The sequence below is a fragment of the Carettochelys insculpta genome, chromosome 12 (assembly GCF_033958435.1).
Source record: "Carettochelys insculpta isolate YL-2023 chromosome 12, ASM3395843v1, whole genome shotgun sequence".
Taxonomy (NCBI): Eukaryota; Metazoa; Chordata; order Testudines; family Carettochelyidae; genus Carettochelys; species Carettochelys insculpta.
The window spans coordinates 5,297,402-5,322,063 of record NC_134148.1 but is presented as its reverse complement, the minus strand read 5'-3'; the positions used below and the strand labels follow the sequence as shown (position 1 = coordinate 5,322,063).

General features: G+C 57.3%; 2 protein-coding genes across 12 annotated transcripts in view; one reads left to right on the top strand and one right to left on the bottom strand.

The window, feature by feature from the left end:
- The window catches only part of LOC142019684 (synaptotagmin-5-like), a 29,215-nt gene extending 16,993 nt beyond the window's left edge, over nucleotides 1–12,222 (top strand). Inside the window, exons 3-7 of the mRNA XM_075006859.1 lie at nucleotides 505–664; nucleotides 6,968–7,833; nucleotides 8,332–8,497; nucleotides 9,380–9,546; nucleotides 10,060–12,222. Of these exons, the coding sequence (XP_074862960.1) occupies nucleotides 598–664; nucleotides 6,968–7,833; nucleotides 8,332–8,497; nucleotides 9,380–9,546; nucleotides 10,060–10,221 (1,428 nt within the window). The 5' untranslated portion in view covers nucleotides 505–597 and the 3' untranslated portion in view covers nucleotides 10,222–12,222. The remainder of the gene's footprint in view (nucleotides 1–504; nucleotides 665–6,967; nucleotides 7,834–8,331; nucleotides 8,498–9,379; nucleotides 9,547–10,059) is intronic.
- A 396-nt stretch (nucleotides 12,223–12,618) lies between these two features.
- LOC142019549 (uncharacterized) overlaps nucleotides 12,619–24,662 on the bottom strand; it is a 48,588-nt gene continuing 36,544 nt past the window's right edge. For 9 of the 11 annotated variants that reach the window (XM_075006595.1, XM_075006602.1, XM_075006594.1 and 6 more), the window contains 10 exons: nucleotides 23,980–24,111; nucleotides 23,015–23,088; nucleotides 21,051–21,135; nucleotides 20,451–20,607; nucleotides 19,814–19,893; nucleotides 17,167–17,259; nucleotides 16,657–16,764; nucleotides 16,283–16,429; nucleotides 15,339–15,399; nucleotides 12,619–14,482 (listed from right to left, as the gene is read on the bottom strand). In XM_075006595.1, the coding sequence (XP_074862696.1) occupies nucleotides 13,917–14,482; nucleotides 15,339–15,399; nucleotides 16,283–16,429; nucleotides 16,657–16,764; nucleotides 17,167–17,259; nucleotides 19,814–19,893; nucleotides 20,451–20,607; nucleotides 21,051–21,135; nucleotides 23,015–23,088; nucleotides 23,980–24,111 (1,503 nt within the window). In that variant the 3' untranslated portion in view covers nucleotides 12,619–13,916. Of the gene's footprint in view, nucleotides 14,483–15,338; nucleotides 15,461–16,282; nucleotides 16,430–16,656; nucleotides 16,765–17,166; nucleotides 17,260–19,813; nucleotides 19,894–20,450; nucleotides 20,608–21,050; nucleotides 21,136–23,014; nucleotides 23,089–23,979; nucleotides 24,112–24,662 lie in introns of those variants that run through there. The other 2 variants (XM_075006604.1, XM_075006605.1) reach the window with 2 other exon arrangements.

Here is a 24,662-nt window from a genome sequence, read left to right as displayed (position 1 = left end):
CCCACAGTCCTCCGGTCCCTCCCATCCATAGGCTAACTGGGGCCTCTCCCCCACTTCGGACGGCTCTGATTGGAGCAGTCACAATTCCCCCTTATCAGGGCAGGTGGCACAAGAATTAAGAAGGAACAAAGCAGGGTAATCAGCATCCAGGGCATTATTGTGAACTCCCAGTGAAACAAAAATAAGCCAGCTGTCGCCAGCTCTGTTTAACTGAGTTAGCGCCGCCTCAGATAGCAGCTGCCCGGCGTGCTTTCAGCATTGCCCTGCGCCTGATCTGCCCTTGAGCTTGCAGTTGTTGCTGGAGCCAGGGAACCTGGCACTCCCCCCCTCCTCATCCCGTCTCTTGACCATAACTCGCTGTGTGACTTTGGTTGGGTCACCTAATCCCATTGGCAAAACTCTAGTTTGCTGACTTACTGACGGGTGGCTTTGTGGTGACATGGCTGATCAGCTGCACATTGCTCAAGGGAAGGGAGTCTCATGCAAGGTTTGTCATGTTCTCAGGTGCCACAGAAGGACTCTCCACAAGAGAGACCTCTGCTTTGATGGTGTTGAAGAAATCCAGTGGCTCGGAGTCTCGCCGTATTCAGAGCACCAATGGGACCTGATCCTGCATCAGTGAAGTCAATGAGCCTCACAGTGAGAGATGCATCAGAGGGAGCAGGTTGGTAGAGTTCCTGGTTATGGAATTTACCTGTGCCAGTTGCAATGTAACCTTACCTCTGCCCCCTTTGCCTTCATGTTGAAGACATTGTCATGTTGTACCTCATTTTCCCTGATATATAGACCCACAAGTGTAGTAAGTTGTTGTGTGTACTATCCTGTGTGTGCAATTTGCATCCTGTGAAATCCACGTATGTGAAAAATACACACAAAATCATACACACCCCACATACCATAGATTAAACACCACAACGTGGAGATTCTGGGCTACTTCAGTGATGGATCTTTATAACTACCCAGGTAGTACAGGTTGAACCTCTCGAATCTGGAACTCTCTTGTCCTGCGACATCCAGAATCCAGCATGATTGTAGTTAGCCGGATGTCCACTTATCATGGGTGTGGCCAAGTTTCCTGTGGTCCCATAAAGGTAGTTTCCAGCCACCAGTCCTGGCTCTCAGTGTTCTGTGCTGTTATTTAGCTGAAAGTTACCCCTTAATGTCTGCTAAGAGCCCAGTCAGCAGTGGAAGTGTTGGTAATGTGCTAAACGATATTGACCTCCTGTGGTCTGGCAAATTCTCTCATCTGGCACCGGTCATGTCCTGGGGGTGCTGGATTAGAGGTTCAACCTGTATAATAATGCCATCTGGAAGGAGTATAGACTCATAGGGCTGGAAGGGACCTCAGGAGGTCATCTAGTCCAGCCCCCTGCCTAAAGCAGGATCCACCCCAATTAAGTCATCCCAGCCAGGACCTTGTCAAACCAGGACATAAAAACCTCTAGGGATGGAGATTCCATCACCTGTCTAGGCAACGCATTCCAGTGCTTCACCACCCTCCTGGTGAAGTAGTTTTTCCTAATATCCAACCTACACGTCTCCCTCTTTAACTTCAGACCATTACTCCTTGTTCTGCCATCTGACACCACTGAGAACAGTTTCTCACCCTAAAGGTAGGGTAACTTAAAACACAGGTAAATTAGCTTTGTAATTGTTGAAAATAAAAATCTACAGCAAATGAGTGCTACTAAAGTTGCTAAAATAGAGGCCATAAAGATGATTATAAAAAGAATTAAACAATAGAAATATGCTGGGCCATTCTGACCAGCAAAGGACTTAAACATTTGCAAGACACAGCATGTTGTAAAAGCCTGTACTGTATTGTGTTTGAGAACTGCAGCAGCCCTTAGTTTAATACGGATGCAAGAATACATATGCCCAAGGAGACAGAGATAAGATTCCATATGCAACCGTGTCTTGGACGCTTCTGAACTTTGGGATGGTTAGGTCTGTAACAGTGCTCCAGTGAGGTATTTGATAGGGTGGAACCCATCAACATACAGCCCAGAAACGCTGTGGCTGAAGGGTGAAGACACAGGTTGGTTGGGCATGTGTGTAGGGAGAGAGAGCAAATGCAGAGCCACAGGAGGGCTGCATTGATCTGGTTGAGGTCAGGGATTTGGTTAGTGGAGTGGGAAGCTAGGGATAATGTGCATGCAGGGGTAAGAATCGGGATCAAGTTGGGGCACTGCGGGGGAGTGATGCATCCCCCGAGGACAGTTCCATTTTTGGAACCCTTTGTCCAACTCTCGTGTCCGCACAGTGGGAGAGGGGAGTGTTCAGAGCCCCCAGGACTGGAAAATCTGCCATACAGTGACACAGTGAAGGAGCCCAGCCTGGAGCCCAGAGAAGGTTGAGGGATGCCTTGGTCACAGTGTGTAAGTAAGGCTCAGATTCTGGCACGGGTATTTATAGGAGATGTCACGCATCCATCGTGGCAATAAAGCAAAATCCATGGAAGCTGGTGACCTCTCCCTGACTTCTACTGAAAAGGTCCATGACAAAATGGGAAGCAAGTGGACAGTTGCAGAGACTGGCTCAGAGCACCAGGTTCCCTTCTCAGCTGCAACTCAAAGCTGCAGGGATCCCCCACTGCCCACAGTGGCCAGGAGCCGTGGGGTTCCCCCACTGCTTGCGGCAGCTCCAATTACCCCACAGCTCTGGTCCACTGTGAGAGGGGGTGGGACCCTACAGCTCACAGCTGCTGTGCGCTGAAATCACTGAGGTCTTTGGAAGTCCGTGTTTCCGTGACCTCCATGACAAAATCATAGCCTTAGTCGTAAGTCCTAGCCTCCCTGGGTAGCAAAACTTTATTAAAGGGCTCTTTGGTCCAGCAGAAAAAAACACAACAAACTCTAATGGCCAGAAGCTGATGCTAGACAAATTCAGACTGGAAGGAAGGTGTGAAATTTTAACGTGGATGGTAACTGGTACAACAAGCCAAGGGCTGTGGTGGATCCTCCATCGCTGGGAATTTTGCAACCCAGACTGTTTTCTTTTTTGAAAACATAGACTCGGGTTCAAGCAGGAGTCACCAGTGGGAGGTCTGGTAAGCTGTTATGCGGGAGGTTGGAGTAGAGGATTGAGGCGGTCCTGTCTGGAATCGATAAAAGATCCAGGATGGGGTGTGTGGCGACAGAGGGAAAGCTGGCTCAGTCATCCTCAGAGGCCTGGTAGGTTTGCTGGCAAGTTGCTCAGAGATATTAGAACAAGAAAGGAAAGCGCTGTCACGCCACAGGGCTGCTGAAGTCCATGGCAGAGGGGACAGAATCCAAGCTGTGGAGTCTGGTAAATCCCCGAATGGGAATGGCCAGCCCAGAATACTGATACCATTGACAAGCAAAGGTGTGTGGGTGTCATACGGACAGATCTGGGGGTGTTAATGGGGGACTCAGAGACAGCAGCAGAAAGTCCTAGACTAGTTACGAGTAGGTAACGAGTTTCCTGTAGTACAAACATGCATGTAACTGATCTGTGACTTCATGTTGTTCCAATGTCTATTATCAGCAATGTCCTTCTGCTGCCCCCACTTGTCATTTGCCTGAAACTGGCTCAGAAGGTCTCTGGGTCAGGGGCTCAACCCTGCTCCGCCTGCATTTGTGAAGCTCCTAGCACAACGGAGCCTGGATCTGTAGGCTGCTCATGTTGGGCCAGTATTTGGAGCTGAAGGGCAGCTGTGCTCTGCCTGGCTAGCCTGTCACTGCTGATGTGAGGTGGTAGGGGCTTGCCAGGGTGAAGGCCTCTGGATCGGACTGACTGGAACAGAAGCCACACGGATTATTAACGGCAACTGAGAGGAGTCCCTGCCTTCTGGGGCTCCACTTTGATGCCACCTGCTTGCTGGGTCTCACCAGGAGCTGCCAAAACGTAGGCTGTCACGTGAACTCCACTGCTCCAGCTCTTGTTTAGCACGCAGCAAGCTGAGCTGTGTCCTCCTCCCAACCCAGGCACTGAGGATGCCTTACGAGGGCAGAAATCTTCAGCAGGAACACACACCCAGCCCACAAGCTAAACACGAGTCAACAGTGGGACGCTGTTGCAAAAAAAGCCAATGTGATTCTGGGCTGTGTTAACAGGGGTGTCGTGAGCAAGGCACGAGAAGTCATTCTTCTGCTCTGCTCTGCACGGGTTAGGCCTCAGGGGGAGTGTTGTGTCCCGTGCTGGGCACCGCATTTCAAGAGGGAGGTGGGGAAGTTGGGGAAGGTCCAGCGAAGAGCAACAAGAATGACTGAAAGTCTAGAGAACATGAGCTCTGAGGGGAGACTGAAAGAACTGGGCTTGTTTAGTTTAGAAAAGAGAAGACATAGAGGGGACACGACAGTGGTTTACAAGTACCTAAAAGGGTGTTACAAGGAGGAGGCTGAAAAATTGTTCTTCCTGGCCTCTGCGGATAGGACATGGAGCAATGGGCTTAAACTGCAGCAAGGGAGGTTTAGGTTGGACATTACGGAAAACTTCCTAACTGTCAGGGTGGTCAAACGCTGGAATAAATTGCCTCGGGAGGCTGCGGAACCTCCGTCACCGGAGATATTTAAGAACAGGTTAGACAGACATCTATCGGGGATGGTCTAGCCGGTTGTTGGTCCTGCCATGAGGGCAGGGGGCTGGACTTGATGATCTCGCGAGGTCCCTTCCAGCTCTAGTGTTCCGTAATTCTGCGGCTCTGCGTATGATTCTGAGACCACTCGTGGGAGAGGTGCAGGGCCAATGCAAGTGCAAATGCAATGCAAGCAAAATCGGGCGGGTTGGCACCCGAAGCATGGCAGGGGAGGAGGGGAGCCCCGTCTGGTTGCCTGGCCTAGTGTGGCCGGCATGATGCGGGGAGTGCAGGGTGGGATATCCCTGGGAAATCTTGGCTGTCCTTGGAGGGTCAGAAGCTGAGTCCACCATTGCCGCACAGAGCCAGCTGCGGCCTGTGCCAGAGCACCCTGACTTCCAGGCCGTTTACCCTTCCTTTAGCACCCAGGGAAGGGAGGGCAGCCCACTGCTGCCAACGAAGCCCCAGATCCACTGGCTCGGACAGGAGGCTGAGGGAGGGCTCTGTGTTCATCCCCTGGGTGTCCGACTGGGCGTCAGTCATGGGCTGTACATCAACATTTGGGCTGTTAAGAGGAGGGTCTTTTCCATGGCCATTAAGGTGAGGGTGGGTTTATTTGAGCTGCGCAAGGAATGCGCTGGGTTGACGTAACAAGTCCAGCCCTGCTCGGGAACGGTGCCTGGGGAGAACGGAGCACGGCAGAGGCACCCAGCACCGCCCTCTGACCTTGCGCCTTCCTCTGTCGCTCACCGGCACGCAGTGGTCTCTCCAGCCGCACCCTGTGCAGCAATGACAGCTGGGCCGGTGGCTTTGGGTTAGTAAGAGCACAGGCTCAGACGGTTCCTAAGCTGGTGGGTGGGTCTGGAGCTCTGGATTTTGATGGCTGCTGGGGGATGTCTGGCGATCGCCAAAGTTTCGGTAGTCACCAGACTCTTGGTTCATAGGTCCTAAGATCATAGAGATTTGGACTGGGACCAGGGTTCCATACCTGGCTCTGGCACTGACCTTGGGCTCGTCACCACCCGTGCCCCAGTTTACCAATCTGTAAAGTGGGGATCATGCTACTGGACTCCTTTGGAAGAAAACAGGCATTAAGAGTATTGGGGTCTGTTCTGATCACTTAGTCCAGGGTTTCCCAACCCACGGGTCAGGCTCCAAAACATGGGTGGTGATTACATTCAAAAGGTTCGCCGGCTGGGCTGGGCTGGGCTGGGCTGGGCTGGGCAGCTCCACAGGTGGCTGTTAAGAAGCCATTCCCACTCCTGAAGTGGTTCTCAGCTTCTTAATTGGATTAACAGGCAGGTAAGCCAATCAATTACATTGAGAACCATTTCAGCTGCAGGGCAGAGAAGTGCATACCTGAGGAGCAGCGCCCAGCTCAGGTAAGGTGAGGCCCTGGGAAGGAGGGAGGGCAGAGCTGATCAGCTCCCTGGCTTCCAGCCTCTGCAGGAGATGGGGGGCCCCCCGACCCTAGCAGGGTTCCTGCAGGCTGGCTTCCAGCTGTGGGGGTTGGGGGTCCACCCCCGGGGCCGGGCTGGCTTCCAGCCGTGGCGGGGGGGCGTGTCTGGGTCCTCTCCCACAGCCCCATCCAGGGTTCCTGTGGCTGGCTCTGCCCCAGCTGGCTTCCAGCTGCAGGGATTCCTGCATCTGGCCCTGCCAGCTGGGGCTCTGCACCCCAGCTGACTTCCAGCCATGGGGGTCGCTGAATCTCCCCTAGCTCCCTCCAGCCTGTGAGTGACTGACTCTGAGCCCAAGTGAGACCCCTTAGCATCCGTCAGCCCCTGAGTGACTCCTAGCCTCTAGCCCCCTCCAGCCCCGCAGTGACTCATAGCACCTCAGTGTGACTCTCCTAGCCTCCAGGCCCCTGATTATGGGGTTTAAGCCAGGGGGAGCAGTTTGGGGATGTGTCTTTCCACCGCCACGGCTCTGACTAACTGTAGTAAATGTAGTGTTATTATTTTATTAATTAATTAACTATATAATTATAATTACGTAATTATTTGTATTTCCCCTTTTCTATGCAATAACTATTATGAATATAAACCTGAGGGGGCACAATTTTATATTCTTGCCTCAGGTGCAAAATCGGCTAGTTATGGCTCTGTCTCCCTGCCCCTCCCAGTTTTGAATTGCCGTGGGTCACCAAGTCTTCCTGCATTGCCTCAATGGGTCCCCGTCTGGAGAAGGCTGGGAACCGCTGACTTAGTCCTTGGAGGAGTGAGATGAAGGCTGGTTGCTGATAGGCTGAAGGAGGTACTTTCCAGTCAGTCTGGTGGTGTGCTTGGGAATATGCCATCCCCAAAGGACGTGGGTGCATCTTAATCCCATTGCCTGCCCACTGGCCAGACTCCGTCAGCCACCCCCCTTCTGCTCTTCTCCCTCCAGCTCCTTTCATGTACTCATGCTCTAATTCTTCTCTGCCCCATTCAGTGGATTTCCAGGCGCTCCTGGGAGCGGGGCTGGCCCTTCTGTGCTTCTGCCTTCTGCTGGGCTGTGCCGTGTGCTGGCGTCGCAATGAGAGGCGCAGCCAGAGCGACAGGAAAAGCCAGGCACCATCAAGCGCTCTGGTGGAGCTGGGGCCTGCTCTGCCTTCCCAGACCACAGCTGTGCCCATTCAACAAGAGTACGCGGAGCCAGAGGGAGAGACGGCGGATGGGAACGGCTCGTTGGGTTCTCCAGGGACTGGCAGCCTGCAGCGGAGCAGGTTGCATGGGAGGGCCTCTTGCCCCAGCATCTCTTTCCCCCAGAAGCTTGGACTGTTCTTCAAGGCGGAGCAGAGCTGGGAGTGCCAGCCCGCCACCTGCGGGGAGACCGACAAAAGCAGCCTCGTGACTCATCCCAGAATCCACCACTCGTCCACCATGCCGGGCAGCCTCTCCCTCCCCAGCCCCAAGCAGCGGCCTCAGCTCCACTTCATCCTGTTCTACGCTCAGCCCGAGGCCACGCTCACCGTGACTGTGATTGGTGTGTCCCACCTGCCCAAGGGCTTTCGAAGCAGCCGGGACTCCTATGTCAAGGTATATCTGCTCCCCAAGTTCATCGAGCCGCAGCGCACGGCCGTGCGCCGGAAGAGCCTGAACCCTGAGTTCCGACAGCAGTTCCAGTTCGGCCGCTACCGCCTGGAGGAGCTGAGTGGCTTCACCCTGCGCTTCGCCGTCTATGTCAAGGAGTTTGGCAGCTTCAGGGACTCCTTCATTGGGGAAGTGATGTTCCCCTGTGCCCAGGCTACTTGGGACTCTGAGGCGGCCTCCAGCTACACCCGGGAGCTGTCGACCACCAAAACCAAACTCAGAAAGGTCAGGGCTGTCACACGGAACTAAGAGCACCCACTGGGGGTAGTTCTGGCTGAGACCTCCGGGGCCCCAGAGATGAAAAGACCACCCATGTGGAGGCAAGCGGGGGGCGTCCTCCTTCCAGAGTCTCTGTGGAGTTCCCCCTGCTGGGCAAGTGAAGACGGGATGTATGACCACTGGCCTCTGCTAGGTGGATACGAGACTAGGCCATGTCTGATGCAGCCTGTAGAGGCCAGAGGTCCTCCTTTAGCGCAAGGCGAAATGAAGTCCCCCTTAGATGGAAGGAGAGCAGCTGAGCACAAGGGAATATGGCGTGGGGGTAAGCGGGTGAGAATCCTCCTGGCAGTGGTAAGAACACGAAGGGCTTTCCCTTCCAGCCTGGAGCTCCTGATGGGCCTGACCTTTGGTTCAGGATCAGTGGCTGTTGGGGGCCCTGGAGGTTGGTGGAGAGGGTCAGTGTGGCGGGTGGTTCATTGTCTCCTGCTCTCTGTGTCATTTCAGTGTCTCAGCTCCCAAGACGTGAGCTATGGTGCTGCCAGCTCCCAGGGCACGTCCCTGGGCCAGCTCTTCCTTCTCCTCCAGTACCAGGCTCTGGCCAATCGTATCAAGGTGCTGGTCCGCAAGGCAGAGAACCTGGGACGGCTCAGCCGCATGCCAAGGGTTCCAGGTAGGGTGGTGCAGAGGGAGTCCTCCAACCAGGCAGACAAGGAAACCGGGTTTCTGTGGGCCTGGGTGGAAGGAAGGACTTTAGAGGGAGCAGGAGTGGTGTCGTGGCAGTGACTGATGTCCAACATATTGTTATAAGCCTCCAGGATCTGCTGTGGGACGGGCCCTTCTCAGCTACAGAACCCTGGGACCACAGAGTCCGGGTGTCTCTGTTGTCAGGCCCTGCGCCTGCCGCCCCATGTTCTGTGCAGCACACACTTGAAGCTGTGATGAGCATGCCCGGCAACGCCACTAGGTTAGAACAAAGATAGTTTCAGGATGGGGAGATGTGGGCGGGGAGGGTCATGGTTCTGGGATTTTCAATTTCTTCCTTCTTCTTTCTAACCCATCTTCACATCCTGTTTTCCCCAGCCCGGGAGTGGCAGACCAGCGGGGAGAAGGGCTGTGACTCTTCTGGCCAGGCCTATGCTGCAGGCAGCTAGTGAGCAGCCGAGCTGGGCTCAGAGGACTTGGTCAGGGTTCACAACCTTCTGGGGCCCTCTGCCCAGCCTTTGGGGGGATGTTCAGGGCTTCACAGAATCCTAGGGCTGGAAGGGACCTCAGGAGGTTGAGTCCAGCCCCATTTCAAGCAGGATCAACCCCAACTAAGTCATCCCACCCAGGACCTTGTCAAGCCTCTACCCTAACGGCTTCACAGCCCCTGAGACGGGGCTTCTGGGGCACAGGACTCCCCTGTTGGGTCATCCCAACAGACCTCGTGAACCTTCCTGCATCTGTGCCCTTCCCCTTGGACTCCCAAGCAGTACGCCCGTGTCCCTGGCGCTCACTCCCCAGGCATCCTGCTGGCCGGGTTGGCTGTCCCTAACTCCAGTTCCATTCCCAGACCACTACGTCGTTGTTCACCTGTACTGCGATGGGCGAGTGGTTGACACGAAGGAGACCAAGTCTGTAGCCGGCTACAGCCCCGTGTGGAACACACCCTTCCTGTTCAGCGTGCCTGCGGGGGACATCCAGGAACAGCCGCTGTGCCTGGCGTTCACTGTCGTGCAGGTGGGATGGACAGGGCTGGATGGAGGGGCTGTGCGTGTCGGATGGTACAGTAGCACCTGGAGGGCATGGATGGAGAGAGGGTGTTCATCTGGGCAGCCCCCCATCCCGGAACCAGCAGGTGCTGGTGGGGTGTCGGCAAGGGCAGGCCGCAAGTGATGCATGTGGGGAGGTTTGAGAGGGCCGGGTGGTCTGTCGGGCCGGGCGGGGGCATTTTCAGGGGAGCTGGTGCGCCCTGGAGGGGAGGGTTGGCATGTCGGTGGGATGCTCAGCCGGGTGTCAAGGCTGGCTGGCACTAGCAGAGGGGTTGGCACATGGTGGCCTTTGGAAGGGGTCACAGTAGGTGTTGCACATCAGTGGGACTGGCAGAAATTAGGAGACTCGTTTCTCTCTGGGGGGGCTGCCCCATGGGGCTGCCAGTTCCAGGGAGGGGCCGTTGGCTGAGTCTTACGGCTGCTTCTCCCATTGCCGACTCCAAGCCCTGCCTCATGCCACCTTTCTCCTCCCTCCCCAAAGGCTCGTCTCTATACGCGCAACTGCGCCCTGGGCCGAGTGCTGATCGGGCCCCAGGCCCCAGAAGCAGGGCTGCTCCACTGGAATGAGATGTGCAGCCGAGGGCATGTGGAATCGGCACGGTGGCATGTGATTCAGCCAAACGGTTTCAGCCCCTCCCCTTGAGGTTCGGATGACTTATTGGAGCTGGGCAGGGAGGTGAGTGCCTGAGTGGGTGAGTCCCACCATCGGGGCTGAAGATCTGCCGTCCTGTCTGGAGCCTTGTCTCGACCCCTAGGTGGAGTGACTCCACTCTGCTGTCCCAGATGATCGTGAGGCCACCAGAAGAGGAGGAACTCAAAGCAAAGCTGGAGACCTTCCTGGCTAAGAGACTTTGACAGAGTGCGAGCAAGTGTCTGAAATTAAAGGGAAAGTCCCACGCTCAGTTCCGAGCTGCTGCTGGGACCTTGGCCCAGGTGAAGGTGCCCTGTCAGGAGATGGAAACGGGAACGTGGATGTGGAAAGGAGCAGAGGGAAGCGGGAGTGTGGAGAGCAGGAAAAAGCATGGATGGATGGAAGGAGCCAACTTCAAGTGTCTCACGTGCTGGGGCAAATGGTGCAGGCTCGCTGGGTAGGATTCCAGCCTGGCCCACCCCGCCCCAACAAAGCTGGTTATCCTCAATCTCCAAACCCAGCAACGAGCGATCAAATTTCAGACAGCCTGGGGGCATCGACACGAGGAAAAGCAGGTGCAACTCCAATGATATCTCTGTAGTTCTGAGCACTTTCTCCATGCCCGATGCTCGTGTGAAGTCAGGAGTATCTCACCGGCTTCCGGCTGGGTGTGGCCCTTCCTGCGTTCCTGTGAATTCTGCTCAGCATAACAGGAATGATCTGGGTGGCCGTCAGTTCCAGTCTTGCAGGGAACGGCCAGACCACACGTGGATGAAATGTCAGCCTGGGTTCCTAGATCTCTGAGTGAGGCAGCGCTACCTGAACCATGTAGAGCACTGTGCTGGGAGGTCAGTGAAGGAGGAACCCATGGGGAGAAAGAGGTCAGAGAAAGGCTGGAAGGTCCTTTTCCAAACCCTCGACTTTTTGCATAAAATACCAGATCCCATCCCTTTCTTTCAGCTCATTGTTACATTGGCACGTCAAGCGGTTGCACCTCTCGCCTTCGACCTGCCCTGGCCTGCATCCCTCTGGTGCGTAATCCTCCTCGCTTTACTCGGACCGATGGTTGTGGAGTTCACAGATGCCGCTGGAGGAGCAGGGCTAAGACTTGAAACTAAGAATGCTGCACGGCCGAGGGATGAGGTCCAACAGACCAAAGAGCGGCCTCTGGGAGGAGTCCAGGAAAGCCCATCTTCCTTCCATGCTGCTGCTATCACTGAACCTGCAGAGGGAATCCCTTATGAAGTTGGGGTCCCCCTTCTGGTACAACACAGAGGCAATGCTGGGCTGTTACTGTTAAATGCAGCCTAGTTTGATGCATATTCCAGCACAGCAAGTTGACAATGGCCATCCCATCAAGCCAGCATCTGTTCGGTCACATCCCTAGCAATCAGGCACTTAACCCGGATCCCAGCAAAGGAAAATTGCAGCCCACCCCGCCAGCCCGAGAGAGATGAGGCATTAGCCCGGAGGCTTATTTTTAAAACACAGCAGCTACCCATAGAGGCTAGGTGGAGTCACCAGGTGCTAGACAGGGTGTGACACCATTGGGAAGGCCTTGGGTGTGACACCATTGGGAATCTTCGGTATTGTGTAGGGCCCAGGCCTGCAGCCCCACAGCTGGTTGCTGGCTTAGACCTTTGTGTTTCCCTTCTGTTTTGTCCCCTTTAAACCAATAAAAGGAATCTGTTCAGAACGTGTATTGTTGCTTAGGTGATGTCATTTCCTGCCACGGTCTGAGGTCAGAACAATAGCAACAGGGTTTCTTTGGTCTTTTCTTGTCCAACTCCCACGTTACGATGAAGAACGACACCAAAGAATAATCTTTGTTGGTTGTGTTGGGGGAAGGGACACACGCACACGGGCTCTGCGTGGGTATGTGCACACACAGGAATGGCTGTTGTGGAGCTGCTACACTGCTCTCACCTTGAGGACTGCTCACCTGTGGGTCACAGCCCCTCTAGTATGATGAGCTTATTAGCTAGTGCCAGGTCCGGCCTCTCCGAGACAGGCCCAGATCAGCAACCTCCTGAGAAGGGCAGAGGGCAGAGCTGAGGAGGCCGAGGGGGTTTCATTTCCGAGCACACAGGGACCTTTGGGGTTGCTGCTGGTGTTACCCCAAAGACGCTGCGGCGGGGTGGTGAGTGGTGGCAGGATAAACCCCTCGCAGCGAGCGAATCTGTGGCACGTCCCCATCTGGAAAAGGCCGCCACCTTCTGCCCCCCCTGCGCCAACCACTGGGGAGCTACCTGCCCCCTTAGCAATGGGCTGACCCAGAACTTGGCTCGGACCACCCTAGACCTAGGCCTTGGGCCCAGCTCAAATAAGTGCTCCGCCGCTCTCAGCCCTGAAGCCCGGCCTCCCGCCCCCGGGGGCGCAGCCGCAGAAGAAGAGTCGGAGGCAGCTGCGCACATTCCAGTGCTTTATGGCAGACAGACACATTATCCACACAGGAAGCGGAAGAGCGAGACCAGCCGATTGCTCCCAGTCAAGAAATCGGTAGCAGGGAGAGGGATCGGCGCCCGAAGCCGAGGGGCTTTCACAGCAAGCACAGGGCTGGAGGAGAGGGCTCCAGAGGGTGTCAGGCCTTCAAAATCCTTAACTGCCCCCCCCGTTGCAATACACCTCCCTGGGGAACCCAAACGCCACCAGTGGGACACCTGCCCCCTCCTCCTAAGAGTCCTGGCAGCACAGCCGTGAGCAGTAAAGGAGGCCTTGCCTACCACCCCAAAGATGGGCCCACCCAGGGGTCGTTGCTTGATGGCGCTGAAGGCGGAGCACTTAGAGACGGGAACTGGAGCTGAGCTGAGCTAAGCTAAGCAGGTGTGCTCTGCTGCCCCTTCCTCAGGGAGTAGCGTGAGATCCTGTCCTGCCAACCTGCACTCCCTCAGAGGCTGAGCAGCCCAGGGAAGGAGAACCAAGCTCCCCAGCGTGGTCGGAACGGAGAAGGCCCAGCCTATGCAGACGACCACCTAAAGCTCTGGGCCGGGGCCTTTGGCTGGCTCTGTTCCCCCGGCACCAAGGCACTTTCTACCCGCTGGGTAACACTCAATTGTGCAGGACGCAGAGCTGTGTCAGGGGACCAGCCCCAGACTGCGGGATGAACCCCAAGGACCATCCCCACCCTCCCTCCCTCCCTCAGGCTCTCGGTGCCAGACGCACCTCTCTGACCAGCCATGGCTAATGTAAATTCAGAGCAGGAGGGATGCTGGCCAGTACTGCTGCACACAGGTCTAGCATGAAAGCACGAGCTCCGCTTGGTGAAAGGAAGCCAACTCCCTTGCAGCATGAGCAGCGGGTGCTCAGATACTTGGAGCATGAGGGCAGGGGAAGAACCTGCAGCAAATGTCAAACGGTTTGCAGCTCGTGGACCACGCTGGTGGGTTCCCGCTCTGGGAGGCCCGGGGCGGTGATGGGACAGGGCACTGAGAACTGTTGCATTGACCCTGGGCCTGGCTAGTACAAGAACAGCCCTTCCCCTGTGATATCCCCAACCCAAAGGGTGGAGACTCAGGAGAAGACCGCCTTTCCCCGCTGCTAGAGAACATGCCACGTTGGTTCACGTTCCAGCCAGGCTCTACGGCAGGAAGCTTGGAGGACGAGGAGAAGGGCACAGAGCAGATCATTCAAAGCCACGTGTACCCAGCCATGCAGGGTTCAGAGATTCCAAGGCCATCATCTAGTCGGGCCTCGCCAGGCAGTGCTCCTCAGCTGCCGCAGCTCTCCCCGGGGGGCTCCGGGCTCACTCTGAATTTAAAAGGCGAGCTGGGCCGGTGAGCCCGGAAAGGCCTTGGTGAGAGCAGCACCGCCCCCTTGGGAGTGTAGGAGGACTCCTGGCTGCCAGGCTGACTCCGGGGACTCACGGGGGAGGACCCGGCCTCAGGGGAGGATTTGCCAGATGCCGTGGTGGAGGCTGGGAGAGGCAGAGTGGACGGGGGAGGCAGCTTCCCAGCCACAGGGGCAGAGGGGAGCTTGCTCAGGGGAGCTGGTGGTTCGGCCCCTGCCTGGGAGCTGCGGAACTGGCTGCCGCTGCTTTCAGAACTGAAACAACCTCGCTCATCACCCGCCCGGGGCAGCCCCGCCTGCGCAGCTGGGTACAGAGCCTCTCTGCTGTGCTGCGGGCAGAGGGGGGGAGCGGGAGGATCATCACCAGACCGAGGTGCAGAGCCATCGCCGGAAAGCCAAGGAACCAGCCGGTCGGAGTCACTCCTTTCCTGGTGCTGCTCCTGGAGGCTGCGGATGTCCTTGATTTGCTGCTGAAACCGCAGTTTGGCTGTTAGGACAAGAGTAAGGAGACTGTCGGTGGGCATCAGGTGATCGAATCCCCAGCAAAGCTCTAAGGACAGTGTCTTTCGGTAGCCTCAGCAAGACACGCTAGACTGCCGGGAGCATCCTGCCACAGATCCGCTGTGGTCATTGGGGTTCTAGCTAGGAGCTCACCACAAATGGTCAAGCACAGGCCTCCCCCAGCCACCTTTCCCAATCAAAGAGCAGGAAAGGAAGCGAGGAACTCCATGGAAGTGTGAGCAAACCAGTTACGGCTGCCAAAGGCAAGGCTGAAATGATAGAGCTGATCAATCTGCGGAACTCACTGCTGCAGGACGTTACTGAGGCCAAGGGCTGGGTCAGAGTTGAGTTCTAGTTGATAAAAGAGCAGCAGCTGGGGTTACATAAGTTAGGGTAAAAATGTCTGAGGCTGTTGATGTCCCAGCTAACATCTTCCTATTACACTTGTGCACCCTACAGGCTGTTGTGCTTTCATGTCTAGGACCCTGCATCCACGGCCTTTCCCTCTAGCTTCTGGATGTGTCCAGTTTTGCCACACCCAGGAATGAGGTGCATGACCCTACATTGTTGACGTGGTCAGGGTTACGGTGATGACCTCTACTGGGAGAGAGATTCTCTCTTTTCTTGGCGGCTTTTCAGGGAGTTAGGCCTTAAAATACCTTCTGAGGATCTGGTCCTGAGTGGCCTCACTTCCCATTATGGCCAGGTGGGACGGAGATGGCTCAGCACCACTTAGGATCAGGCCCCAGTCTATGGGAAGACCCTGAACTTCCTTTTCCCTGGCTGTTTTGAAATGAGCTGCCTGCTGCTCTTCCCAGTGCCAGCAAGACCTGCCCCCCTACCTTTCATCAGGTGTTCGTTCCTTTGCTGCAGCCCCTGGATCTCCACAGCCATGGCGGAAATCTGCAGACACCAGGGAGGGGCTGTGTTAGAAGCCCCGCGGCAGGCACCTGCCTAGGACCACCTGTTTTAGTGGGAGGCAGATTCCTTAAGAGGCTGCCAGAGAATCTGGAGCATGATGGACTCGCGCAGTGCCGGGGCCGGGGGAGTCTTCCACTGGGACTGGCCAAGGGCTCAGATGCAGAGAGGCCGTATCGGAGGGCTCCTTTGAGACCAGGATGCCGGAGGGTGTTTACCATCCCTCACAGAGTTGGGTGCTGCCCCTGCCACATCTCATCAGAGAATCACAGAACACTAGAACTGGGAGGAACCTCAAGAGGCCGTCGAGTCCAGTCATCAGCCCTCACGGCAGGACCAAGGACCATCATTCTAGATCATCCCTGTCATCCAGCCTGCTCTTAAATATCTCCAGAGATGGAGACTCCACAACCTCCCTTGGCAATTTATTCCAGTGTTTGACCACCCTGACAGCTAGGAGCTTTTTCCGAACGTCCAACCTAAACCTCCCTTGCTGCAGCTTACGCTCATTGCTGCTCGTCCTGTCCTCAGAGGCCAAGGAGAATATTTTTTTCTCCCTCCTCCTTGCAACACCCTGTTAAGGTATCACATCCCCTCTCAGCCTCCTCTTTTCCAAATGAAACAAACCCAGTTCTTTTAACCTCTTCTTCTAGGTCATGTTCTCCCAACCTTTAAGCACTTCAGTTGCTCTTCTCTGGGCCCTCTCCAATTTCTCACGCTGGATGGCAGCAGAGGAGTTTGCACTGCTGCTCAGATGGGTCCAAGCCTCTTCCCACCTTAACCTTCTCTCTTGATCTGGCTCTACAGCTCCCCGTTCAGTATGGGGTGTGCCCCTGAGCTGTCGTTCATCCCCGGGGCAGGGCCATACCGTTTCCGTTTTCTCTTGCAGTTGCAGCCTGAGGCTCTGGGCTTCCTCGGTGCTGTTGGAGAAGGCTGGGTCTCCTGGCCCAGGTGGCTGCTTTTCTCTTGGCTCCTGCAGCGATTTCTCTTGTGGTTTGGTGGCCCCTCTTGTGTTCTGCAGAGACCACAGGAGACCAGAGTGGGTTTGTGGCAGATACTAGGACCTGCAGGGTTTCTGGGTTTTATCTGGCCCCCCCTTCAGACTCAACCCCACCTACACAACTGCAGCTTGTGTCCCCACACCCACCAACCGGCACCAGCCACGACTGCAGGCCCCTGCTGGGTGTGAAGATGGGCTGCATGGAGCTGGACTAACAAGGGCAGGGGGCAGGCAGTTCTTACCCCTTGGGATTTCTTCCCCCACTGCTCTGCTGAGCACTTGTCCTGGTCCCTGGGCAGCTTCCTGTGTCCTGCCTGCAGCTGCTGCTTCTCTCGGAACAAGCCCTTGAGCTGTTGGAGCATCAGAGAGTGAATTTCAGAGACTCTACCGGCCCTCACTGGTTGGTATCCCCATGTGTGAGAGGCGCTGGACAGAATTAGGAAGCTTGTTCCCATCTCCATCTAGTCAGGGTCCTTGGGAATACCACTTCTGCCTACCTTTCCCAAGCTGCATGTAACCACGCCTGTCTCCAACCAAGACACGTCATCCATCCCTGATCTCAAACACCCCATGCAACTCCAGTCAGGGTTTTTGGCTACCTCCCCTCCCATGCCCACAAGTTCACCCAGCTCACGCTTCCACAGCTGCTCAGACCGCCTGATCCCACCTGTGACGGCTCCCGGCCCACCTGCCTGCTCTGGAGAAGACTACGGTGAAGTCAGAAAGAGACCGAGACGAGTGTGGGTGGCTACCTGCTCGGTCACCAGCTGACGCTGCTCTTCCAGGGTTGGGCTTTTTCCCTGAGGGCTCCTCGTGACTAGGCCAGTCCCAGATTGACGCTGCCCCTGTGGAGAAACAGCCCCATGAGGGCTGGCTTGGATCTTGCGCTGTTCTGGTTTGCTTCCATGTTGTGCATCTCTCCTGGCCCCAGTGGGGGGAGAGGAGGCCAGACACACACCCTGGGGCCAGAAACCGCTGATCTATCATGCAGGGATTCTGAATGGACCAATGGTCAGCGCTGACCTCTGCGTCCACTTGGGGCTGTCCCACGTCTCCCTGGGAAGGGAAGGTTCTCTGGATCTGCAAGGTGTCAGAACTGGCCTATCTCCAGGCTGGTACTGATTTAGCTCCTGTCTTGTTTTATGGTTGGCTGGGCCACACTCTCAGAAAAACATCACCCAGCATAGTCCATCAAACTCAGGGAAACATGGAAGAGGAAGACCTCGGACAAGACGGAGAAGGTTTACTGAGACTGCCACACAACAACTGGGGCACTCCTGGAGCCAGCTAGAAGTTTTGTCCTGGGGCAGAGTGAAGTGGAGGTGACTCGTAGATCACCTGGGGCTCTGCTCAGAGTACAAGGGTTTAAGTCAAGTCACATTATGGTGGTGCTGAGAGGCCCCACGCACGATCAGGGCCCCTTGGTGCCAGGTGCTGCACTAGAGTCTTTCTCTGGCCCAAGATGTTACAGGCCAAGCAGAGCAGCCAGCCCGAGTCCTCAGGGAAGGAACGCTAAGTTAACTATGGTGCACGTGGGGGGAACTGAGGCCTGTACCACAAGTTGGTACCTCCTGGGCTAGGCAAGGCTGCCCCAGGCTGGGGAGCGGGTCTCCCAAAGAGGGTGCGGCTTTGCTCGGCGGCCAGCAGCTACCTGAGTGACAGTCAGATAAGGGGAGGTGCAGTGCAGTGCTTTGGTACCACGGTCGGGGCCAGCTGACTGATGCAGTCCATGTGCGTCTCTCTGGTCTAGCTGTCGGAGGCACATACCTGCCCCTTTCAGGCCCTGCAGGAGCCGAGCAGCTCCTGTGCTTTCCTGTGTTATCCTCACACGCCCGCCCCTTGTGGGCAGTACACAGCTGCCTACCCCCTTATACAGATGGGGAGCCAATGGCTCAGAGCCTCCAAGGTACTTAGGCACCTAACTCCCTTTGCAGAGCTGACCCTGACAGACTAAAGGTCAGATTTCTTAAGGTGTTTAGGCACCCAACAATGCCAGCTCTCCAGCAGGCACTCAGCTGCACCAGGGTATTTCTGGAAATCTGGTCCTACGCGACTTGCCCCTGGTCCCACAGGGAAACTGAGGCAGGGGGGCAGAACTGTACCCATGTGTCCCAAGCCCCAGGCGAGTGCTCCGACCACTAGGCTCTCTGGCCCATTGCCAGGGACACGTTGGTTTGTTTAGGACCAACTCCAGGGGACGGAGAAGCTAACGTGGGGCAGTTCTCCCAGACAGGGGAGACGCAGGTCGTTAGCTCTGCGTGGGAGGCAGGGCAACAGCTGGGCCACTTCCATCCCTCTGCCTTGTCTCTCAGTTCGGTTCCATGGCAGCCCCTGCTCCACGGCAAACACAAAGGGAGCTGGAGTTCTGCACGCGTGGCGGGTAAGAACAGCTGCAGGAGGGCCGCCGGAGAAGGAGGAAGCTGTGTCCTCGGTAGGTACACCGAGTGCGAGGGGTGGCTGCCCCCTCGCCACAGCTTAGTGGGGTTCTGTTGCTGCCTCCCAGTACCAAAAGAAAGGGGGAAGGCCAATGGGGCAGGGGCCAGGCCAATGCCCCCAGATGAGCCTGACTGACAAGGCAGGGAGCCAACGAGGGTGGCAGGAGGCCATGTGAGGTGGAGCTGTGGGGCCAGAGGAGCAGCCCGGGCGCAGGGCTGGAGGTAGAGCAGCAGCAGAGCTGAGGCAGAAGCTGGAGCAGTCCCGAGCTCGGTGCAGTGAGCGACTGGAGAGAATCTTGGCAGAGGCCTCGCACGGGGCGATCCCACCAAGCTGCCCCAGACTGGGAGGGGGATTGTAAGCTTGGTGGGGGAGAGAATGGTCCTGCCCCCTAGAGCCTGAGGCCCCCGCATGGCCCCTTCTAGAGCAAGTGTCTGACCCACAGCATCCCTGCAGGGGCCCAGGACGCAGGAGCCGGGAACTCCCCTCCGGGTCCCATGCTGGCTGATAGCGATGGGTCCTGGGCAGAGCGTGGGGTGGCCTGTTCCCTTTCCCCTTCCCCGGGACTTTAACGGGCTCAGAAGAGAGCGAGGTAAATTCCTGGCACTTAGATCCATCCCTGGCTATTGGCCGGGACGGGCAGGGATGGTGCCCCAGCCCCCGTTTGTCAGAGGCTGGGAGCGGGTGACAGGAGGGATCACTGTGACGATTCCCTGCTGAACCACCCAGCTGACCCCTTTACTCCCTCACAGAGCGGAACGTGGTGCGGTTTCGCCAACCAGAGCCGGTGCAGTCCACAGAGCAGCTCGCCCGCCCGCTATCCTCCACCCGCCCATGCCGGCGGCAGGCACTGCTCTCCTCAGGCGCCCCGGCAGCTGGACCAGAAGCAGGCTGGGGTGCTTCCAGGGATGCTACGACCCCTGCGTGAGCCGGGCTGTCCCCCCAGGAGTCTCTGCTGTCACTCACCTTGAGGAGACCCTGCAGCTCACACAGGTAGGCCAGGGCCCGACCCTTCTCCTGCAGGGCAGCCTCGTTCTCTGTACAGCCTGGCGGTGAAGCGAATGGCAAAGGCGAGGGAGAAAGTGTTAAGGCCACGGTTGCAAACATGAGTTGCTCCCCAGCCAGCAAGTGCCTTGTCCCCCATCCCCTACTGCCGGGCCCAGCCCGAGAGCCTTGCTGTTGGCTGTCCGGCTCAGGTCCAGGGCGTTGATAGAATTAGCAGCCAGGAGGGGCCATCGGGTCTGGCCTGACCTCCTGCACATGCCAGGTCCCAGCTCCTCCTAGCCAAAGACTTGTGGTGGAGTATTTGTCCTCCGGAAATGAAACTCTTGCACCAATGGGAGAGAACAGGCAGGACCAAGAAGGCACCAGTGCCCCTAGAGAGCAGCAAAGAGCCAGTGCAGGTCAAATCGGCCGAGGACGTTCAACCCTCGGGGTGACCGTGTGGGCAAGGGGACAAGGTTGGCCTGGGAGGGGCCGTCACTGCACGTCGACAGGTAGGAACTCGGAGTGGTGGCAGTGATTCTCCAGCACCGCCACCCGGGATCACCCAGCCCTCCGTACACGCTGCGGACCAGAGGGGGTCAGAGCAGCTTCTGCTTACTTTGAATCATCTTGTCCAGTCGGGTCAGAAAGGCGTCACAGCGGGAGCACTTCCCCTGGGAGCCGCTCTGCCCCAGGCCCCAGCTCTGCGCCTCCGGGGGGCCGGACACCTGGTTGCGGTGGGGGGCGTTGTCTCGCAGGACCTCCGCTTCTGCCAGCTGGTTGGGATGCAAAGGCAGGTCAGACCGCAGCCTTGTGAAGTGTGACCTGGGCACGGGCCAATCGCTGGAACAGCCACAGTCTGCTCCAAATTTCCCATCCCCTGCCATGGCCCAGGCCGCCCCCCGTCACCCTTCGATAATCCTTAGTCCCGCCATGAGCGCAGGGGACTGGACCGGACGACCTCTTCCAGTCCCACGAGCCTCACTCATCAGCAGCGGCCATTCCCGGCAGCTGCCGAGGCGCTCGACAGGGACGGCGAGTGCCAGGCATGTTCACGTGCTAAGGTCTCGTCCAGCGTGGCAAGCTTGGGCCCCATCTGCCTGTGACAATCACTGTGTGAATCCATCCCGCGACGGCCCAGCAGGACATCCCTGAGCCCTTCCTTGGATGGAGGGGGGACGAGCCACACACAGACACATGAGCCTGGCTCAGGCGTTACCTTCAGCTCTAACGAAGAGGCTTTAATCTCCAGCTCGGTTTTCTCCATCTCGCTGGCTTGTCGGAGGTGCTGCAAGGCCTGTTCTCTGTGGACCCAAATGTCTGTGTCAGTGAAGTGGCCTGGTGGTCTCCAAAACCAGCTGACCCCAGCCCACCGCGGCTGCAGGCGGGGACCGTGGGGCTGAGGGCCGAGTGCGTCTCCAAAGGCTGCAGCTGCATGCAACCCCAGCTGCTACTGCTGCAGTTGCATACGGCCTCCTGGCTCTAAAGCACTGAGGGGAGCTGCACGCAGGGAGCTCAGGGTCTTATGATAGGGGCTGCAGGTTTCTATCCTGCTCCCCGTGGCAGGTGATGGGAGCCCCTGCAGGGCCAGACCTCTGTGTGGTAGAGGGAGGGGCTGTGCCCCACGAGACCCTGTGCCTGGGGAGTCAGATGGTGCCCCAGCCATCAGCGCGCAGGTCCTGTGAGGAAGAGGAGGACGCCAGCCATGCCTGCAGCAGCAGCGGCCCTGCCCCGTCCCTGGCAGGGCATGTGGGGAGGGGAGGGGTGGGTGGCTGGGGTGGAGCTGTCCCCCCATGGATGCCTACGGGGGTTACGCGGAGGACCTAGTCCAGCCTGAGGCTAGAGGAGGTCCCCGGAGGAGAGAAGTGGGGCAGTGCAGGACGCAGGCACGGCCTGGAGCCAGGGGAGAGACATGGGGCCCTTTTGCAAATCCCAGAGGCGTTGAGGATCTCTGTCATGAACAGAGAGAGGCGCCGGCGGACACGGTGTGAGGGGCACCTTGCAGGACAGCCTCTGCGCACGGCACGACCCCGGCCGGAGCAAGGACCCCACTCCTCGACTCGTGCTCTCCTCTCCCAAAGGGGCGGGGCCTCGGTGGCTCCTCCCCCTCTCCCTGGCTCATCCCACTGCCAGCCTGTAGCCCCATGCCAGCATCCAGCCCTCAGCCTGCCTCTTCCGGCTGAAAGGGGCCCTACCGTGAGGGCTCCCTCCACATCCCATCGCCGCTGGCGCTTGGCGGCTCTCTTAGCACAGGGCTCCCCCGGGAGGCCTGCCAGAAATTGCCTGTGGCAGCCATCATGTTGCGGTGTAAGGGCCGGCTCAGCCTCCTGGCATGGCCTGGACCCAAACAGAGATCTTGGCTGCAGCTACCTACGTTATCCCTGCACTAGAGCTGGCTTGGGATACAGTACAGATACCGTATGCACCTCCGGAGACTACAGATGACTTGTCCCTAAAACTGCGAGTGTCTCTCCTGCTGCTGGGGCTGGCGTCCCCAGGGCTGGCTACGGGGCTGGCTGCCACACACATCTGGGTGGCTTCTGGCACGAACCAAGAGAAACTTTTGCCGTTAACAACTAGCAGTGTCCCTCTCTCCAGCGGCCGGAGCAGGGGGCGGCCCAGCAGACCCCCCTGTTTGGCTAGAGCTGGGTCTGACCCACACCCCAGGGCTTGAATCGCCCCCTCTTCTGGAATGCAGGGCCTGGGTCTCTCTCCTCTCTCTGTACATCACACATCCCGGCCTCTGCTGCTACTGATCCCAGCAGCCAGCAGGGGCATGGAAGTGCCAGCCTGCGAAGCAATAATCCGGTCCTTTTTACGGGCCCTTCTGCTTTCTAAGCAGGGCTGATGTGGCTCCTGGGGACGTCCCAGTAGCCAGTGGAGCAGAGCTGGGCTCCGCCTGGAGCCACCAGAGATTGGACAGGTTGGCTGGGTTGGCACTCACCACCTCCTCACGTTGCAGGTCTGGGGGGAGCCTGCAGGGGACGCTCTGTTCACAGTCGCAGAGGGCCAGGCTCATTCCCGGTGCAGCTCCCCTGGAGTCTGGGGCGTTACACGGGGGATGAATCTGGCCTATGCCTTCCGATGGGAGAGTTATGCCATGCGGTGGAGACAGCACAGCCTTTCCGGGGAGGGGCTGCCGACAGATCAGCCCCCCAGCTCAGTACGGCCCTAGTTCCATACCTCTCTGCCAATTGGCGCTCCAGGGAGGTGACGAGTTGTTCCAGCCTCACCTTCTCTGAGCTGCATTCAGTGTACTGGGAACAGAGAGGCTGGTTAGCATTCCCCAGCACAGTCACACGCTCTCGCAGCTGGCGCACCTGCTGTCTGCTGTATATGCCAGGGTTCCCGGAGTGACTCCGGACGAGATGCCAGCACCGACAAGCCCTCGGGGCTCACCTCTGGTGCTCCCTGTTCCCACCTTCCGGACTGTTTTTTTATTCCAGGGGCTCACCCCTGCCTGACTCCAGAGTGGGGTGCTCTGCTGGCAAAGCTGATGTCCAAGGGGGCAGACACCACAGACTGGAGTTGAGGTAGAGCTCCGCTAACAGCCCGGCAGCTGCTTGCCAGGCATGTGCAGTGAACTCTGGAGATGGAGGACTTGCTAAGGAAGCCAATGCAACCAGCAGACACCCGGGGTCATAGGAACACACATCATGTAGTCTGACTCAGCCTGGGGAACTTGAATCTGCCTGAGGGGAGAGGCAGCCTGGGTCCATGGACCAGGAATTGGGGCTCCAGTGATTGAGGGAGCAACCCTATGAAAGTCACTTCCTTTCTTACCCTCTGTCTGGCCTGTCTATGTCACCTGGATGCCCCTTAGATCAGGGGAAGCCTCTCTGGCTAAGTCAGCCCTGCAGCTGGGAGGTGTAATTACAGCCATGCACAATCCTGACTGGTTAAGGACAAGGGAAGCCTGTGCCATCACTCCTACTACCTTGGCCACACTGTTATGTTTAGGGGAGTGCCTAACAGGAACACGGCAATCACACCCCCTGAAGGCAGGGCAGATGTCTCTTCTGCGTACGTACAGTACCGAGCAGGACACGGCTCTGATCTCCGTTGGGACCCATCAGTGCTCCTGGAGTGCAAATACCAGGCCCAGAACCAGGCCTGACTCTGCAGGACGTTCACAGCAAGTTTAGTACCTGGCTTCTGGCCGATTCTAACTCCAGGTGTTGCTCTTCCAGCTCCGTATCCCGCGTTTTCAGCATGTCCCACACCTTCTGCAGCTCTTCTCGAACCAGCACTAGCTCCGTGTCTACTTCCTCCAGGGAGGCCTGAAGCATGAAGGGAAAATCTGACCGTGAGTCTCCTCTGCCAATAAGCTGTCGAGGAGTAGAGTCAGGGGCTAGCAGGGGTATTCCATGTCCACGCACATTTATGAAAAAGTTCCCCAACATGATGGGCTTAAATTGCAGCAAGGGAGGTTTAGGTGAGACATTAGGGAAAAAACTGCTTAACGGTCAGGGTGGTTAAACACTGGAATACGATGTTTAAGGAGGCTGCGGAATCTCCATCACTGGAGATACATAAGAGGAGGTTGGCTAGATACCTATCAGGGATGGTCTAGACAGTGCTTGGTCCTGCCATGAGGGCAGGGGATTGTTCTCAATGATCTCTCGAGGTCCCTTCCAGTTCTAGAGTTCTCTGATGGGCACTTCAGGAACAGATGGGATAGAAAACCAGCCACATTCCCTGATCACAAGATACAGGCAAGTCAAGGTCTACCAAGGTCAAGCGCTAGGTATGGCCACGCACCAGATCAGCAGCTCCTACACCAGTCCCAGCTGTGGGATGCAACCAGCTTCAGGCGTTTGCCTACACATGT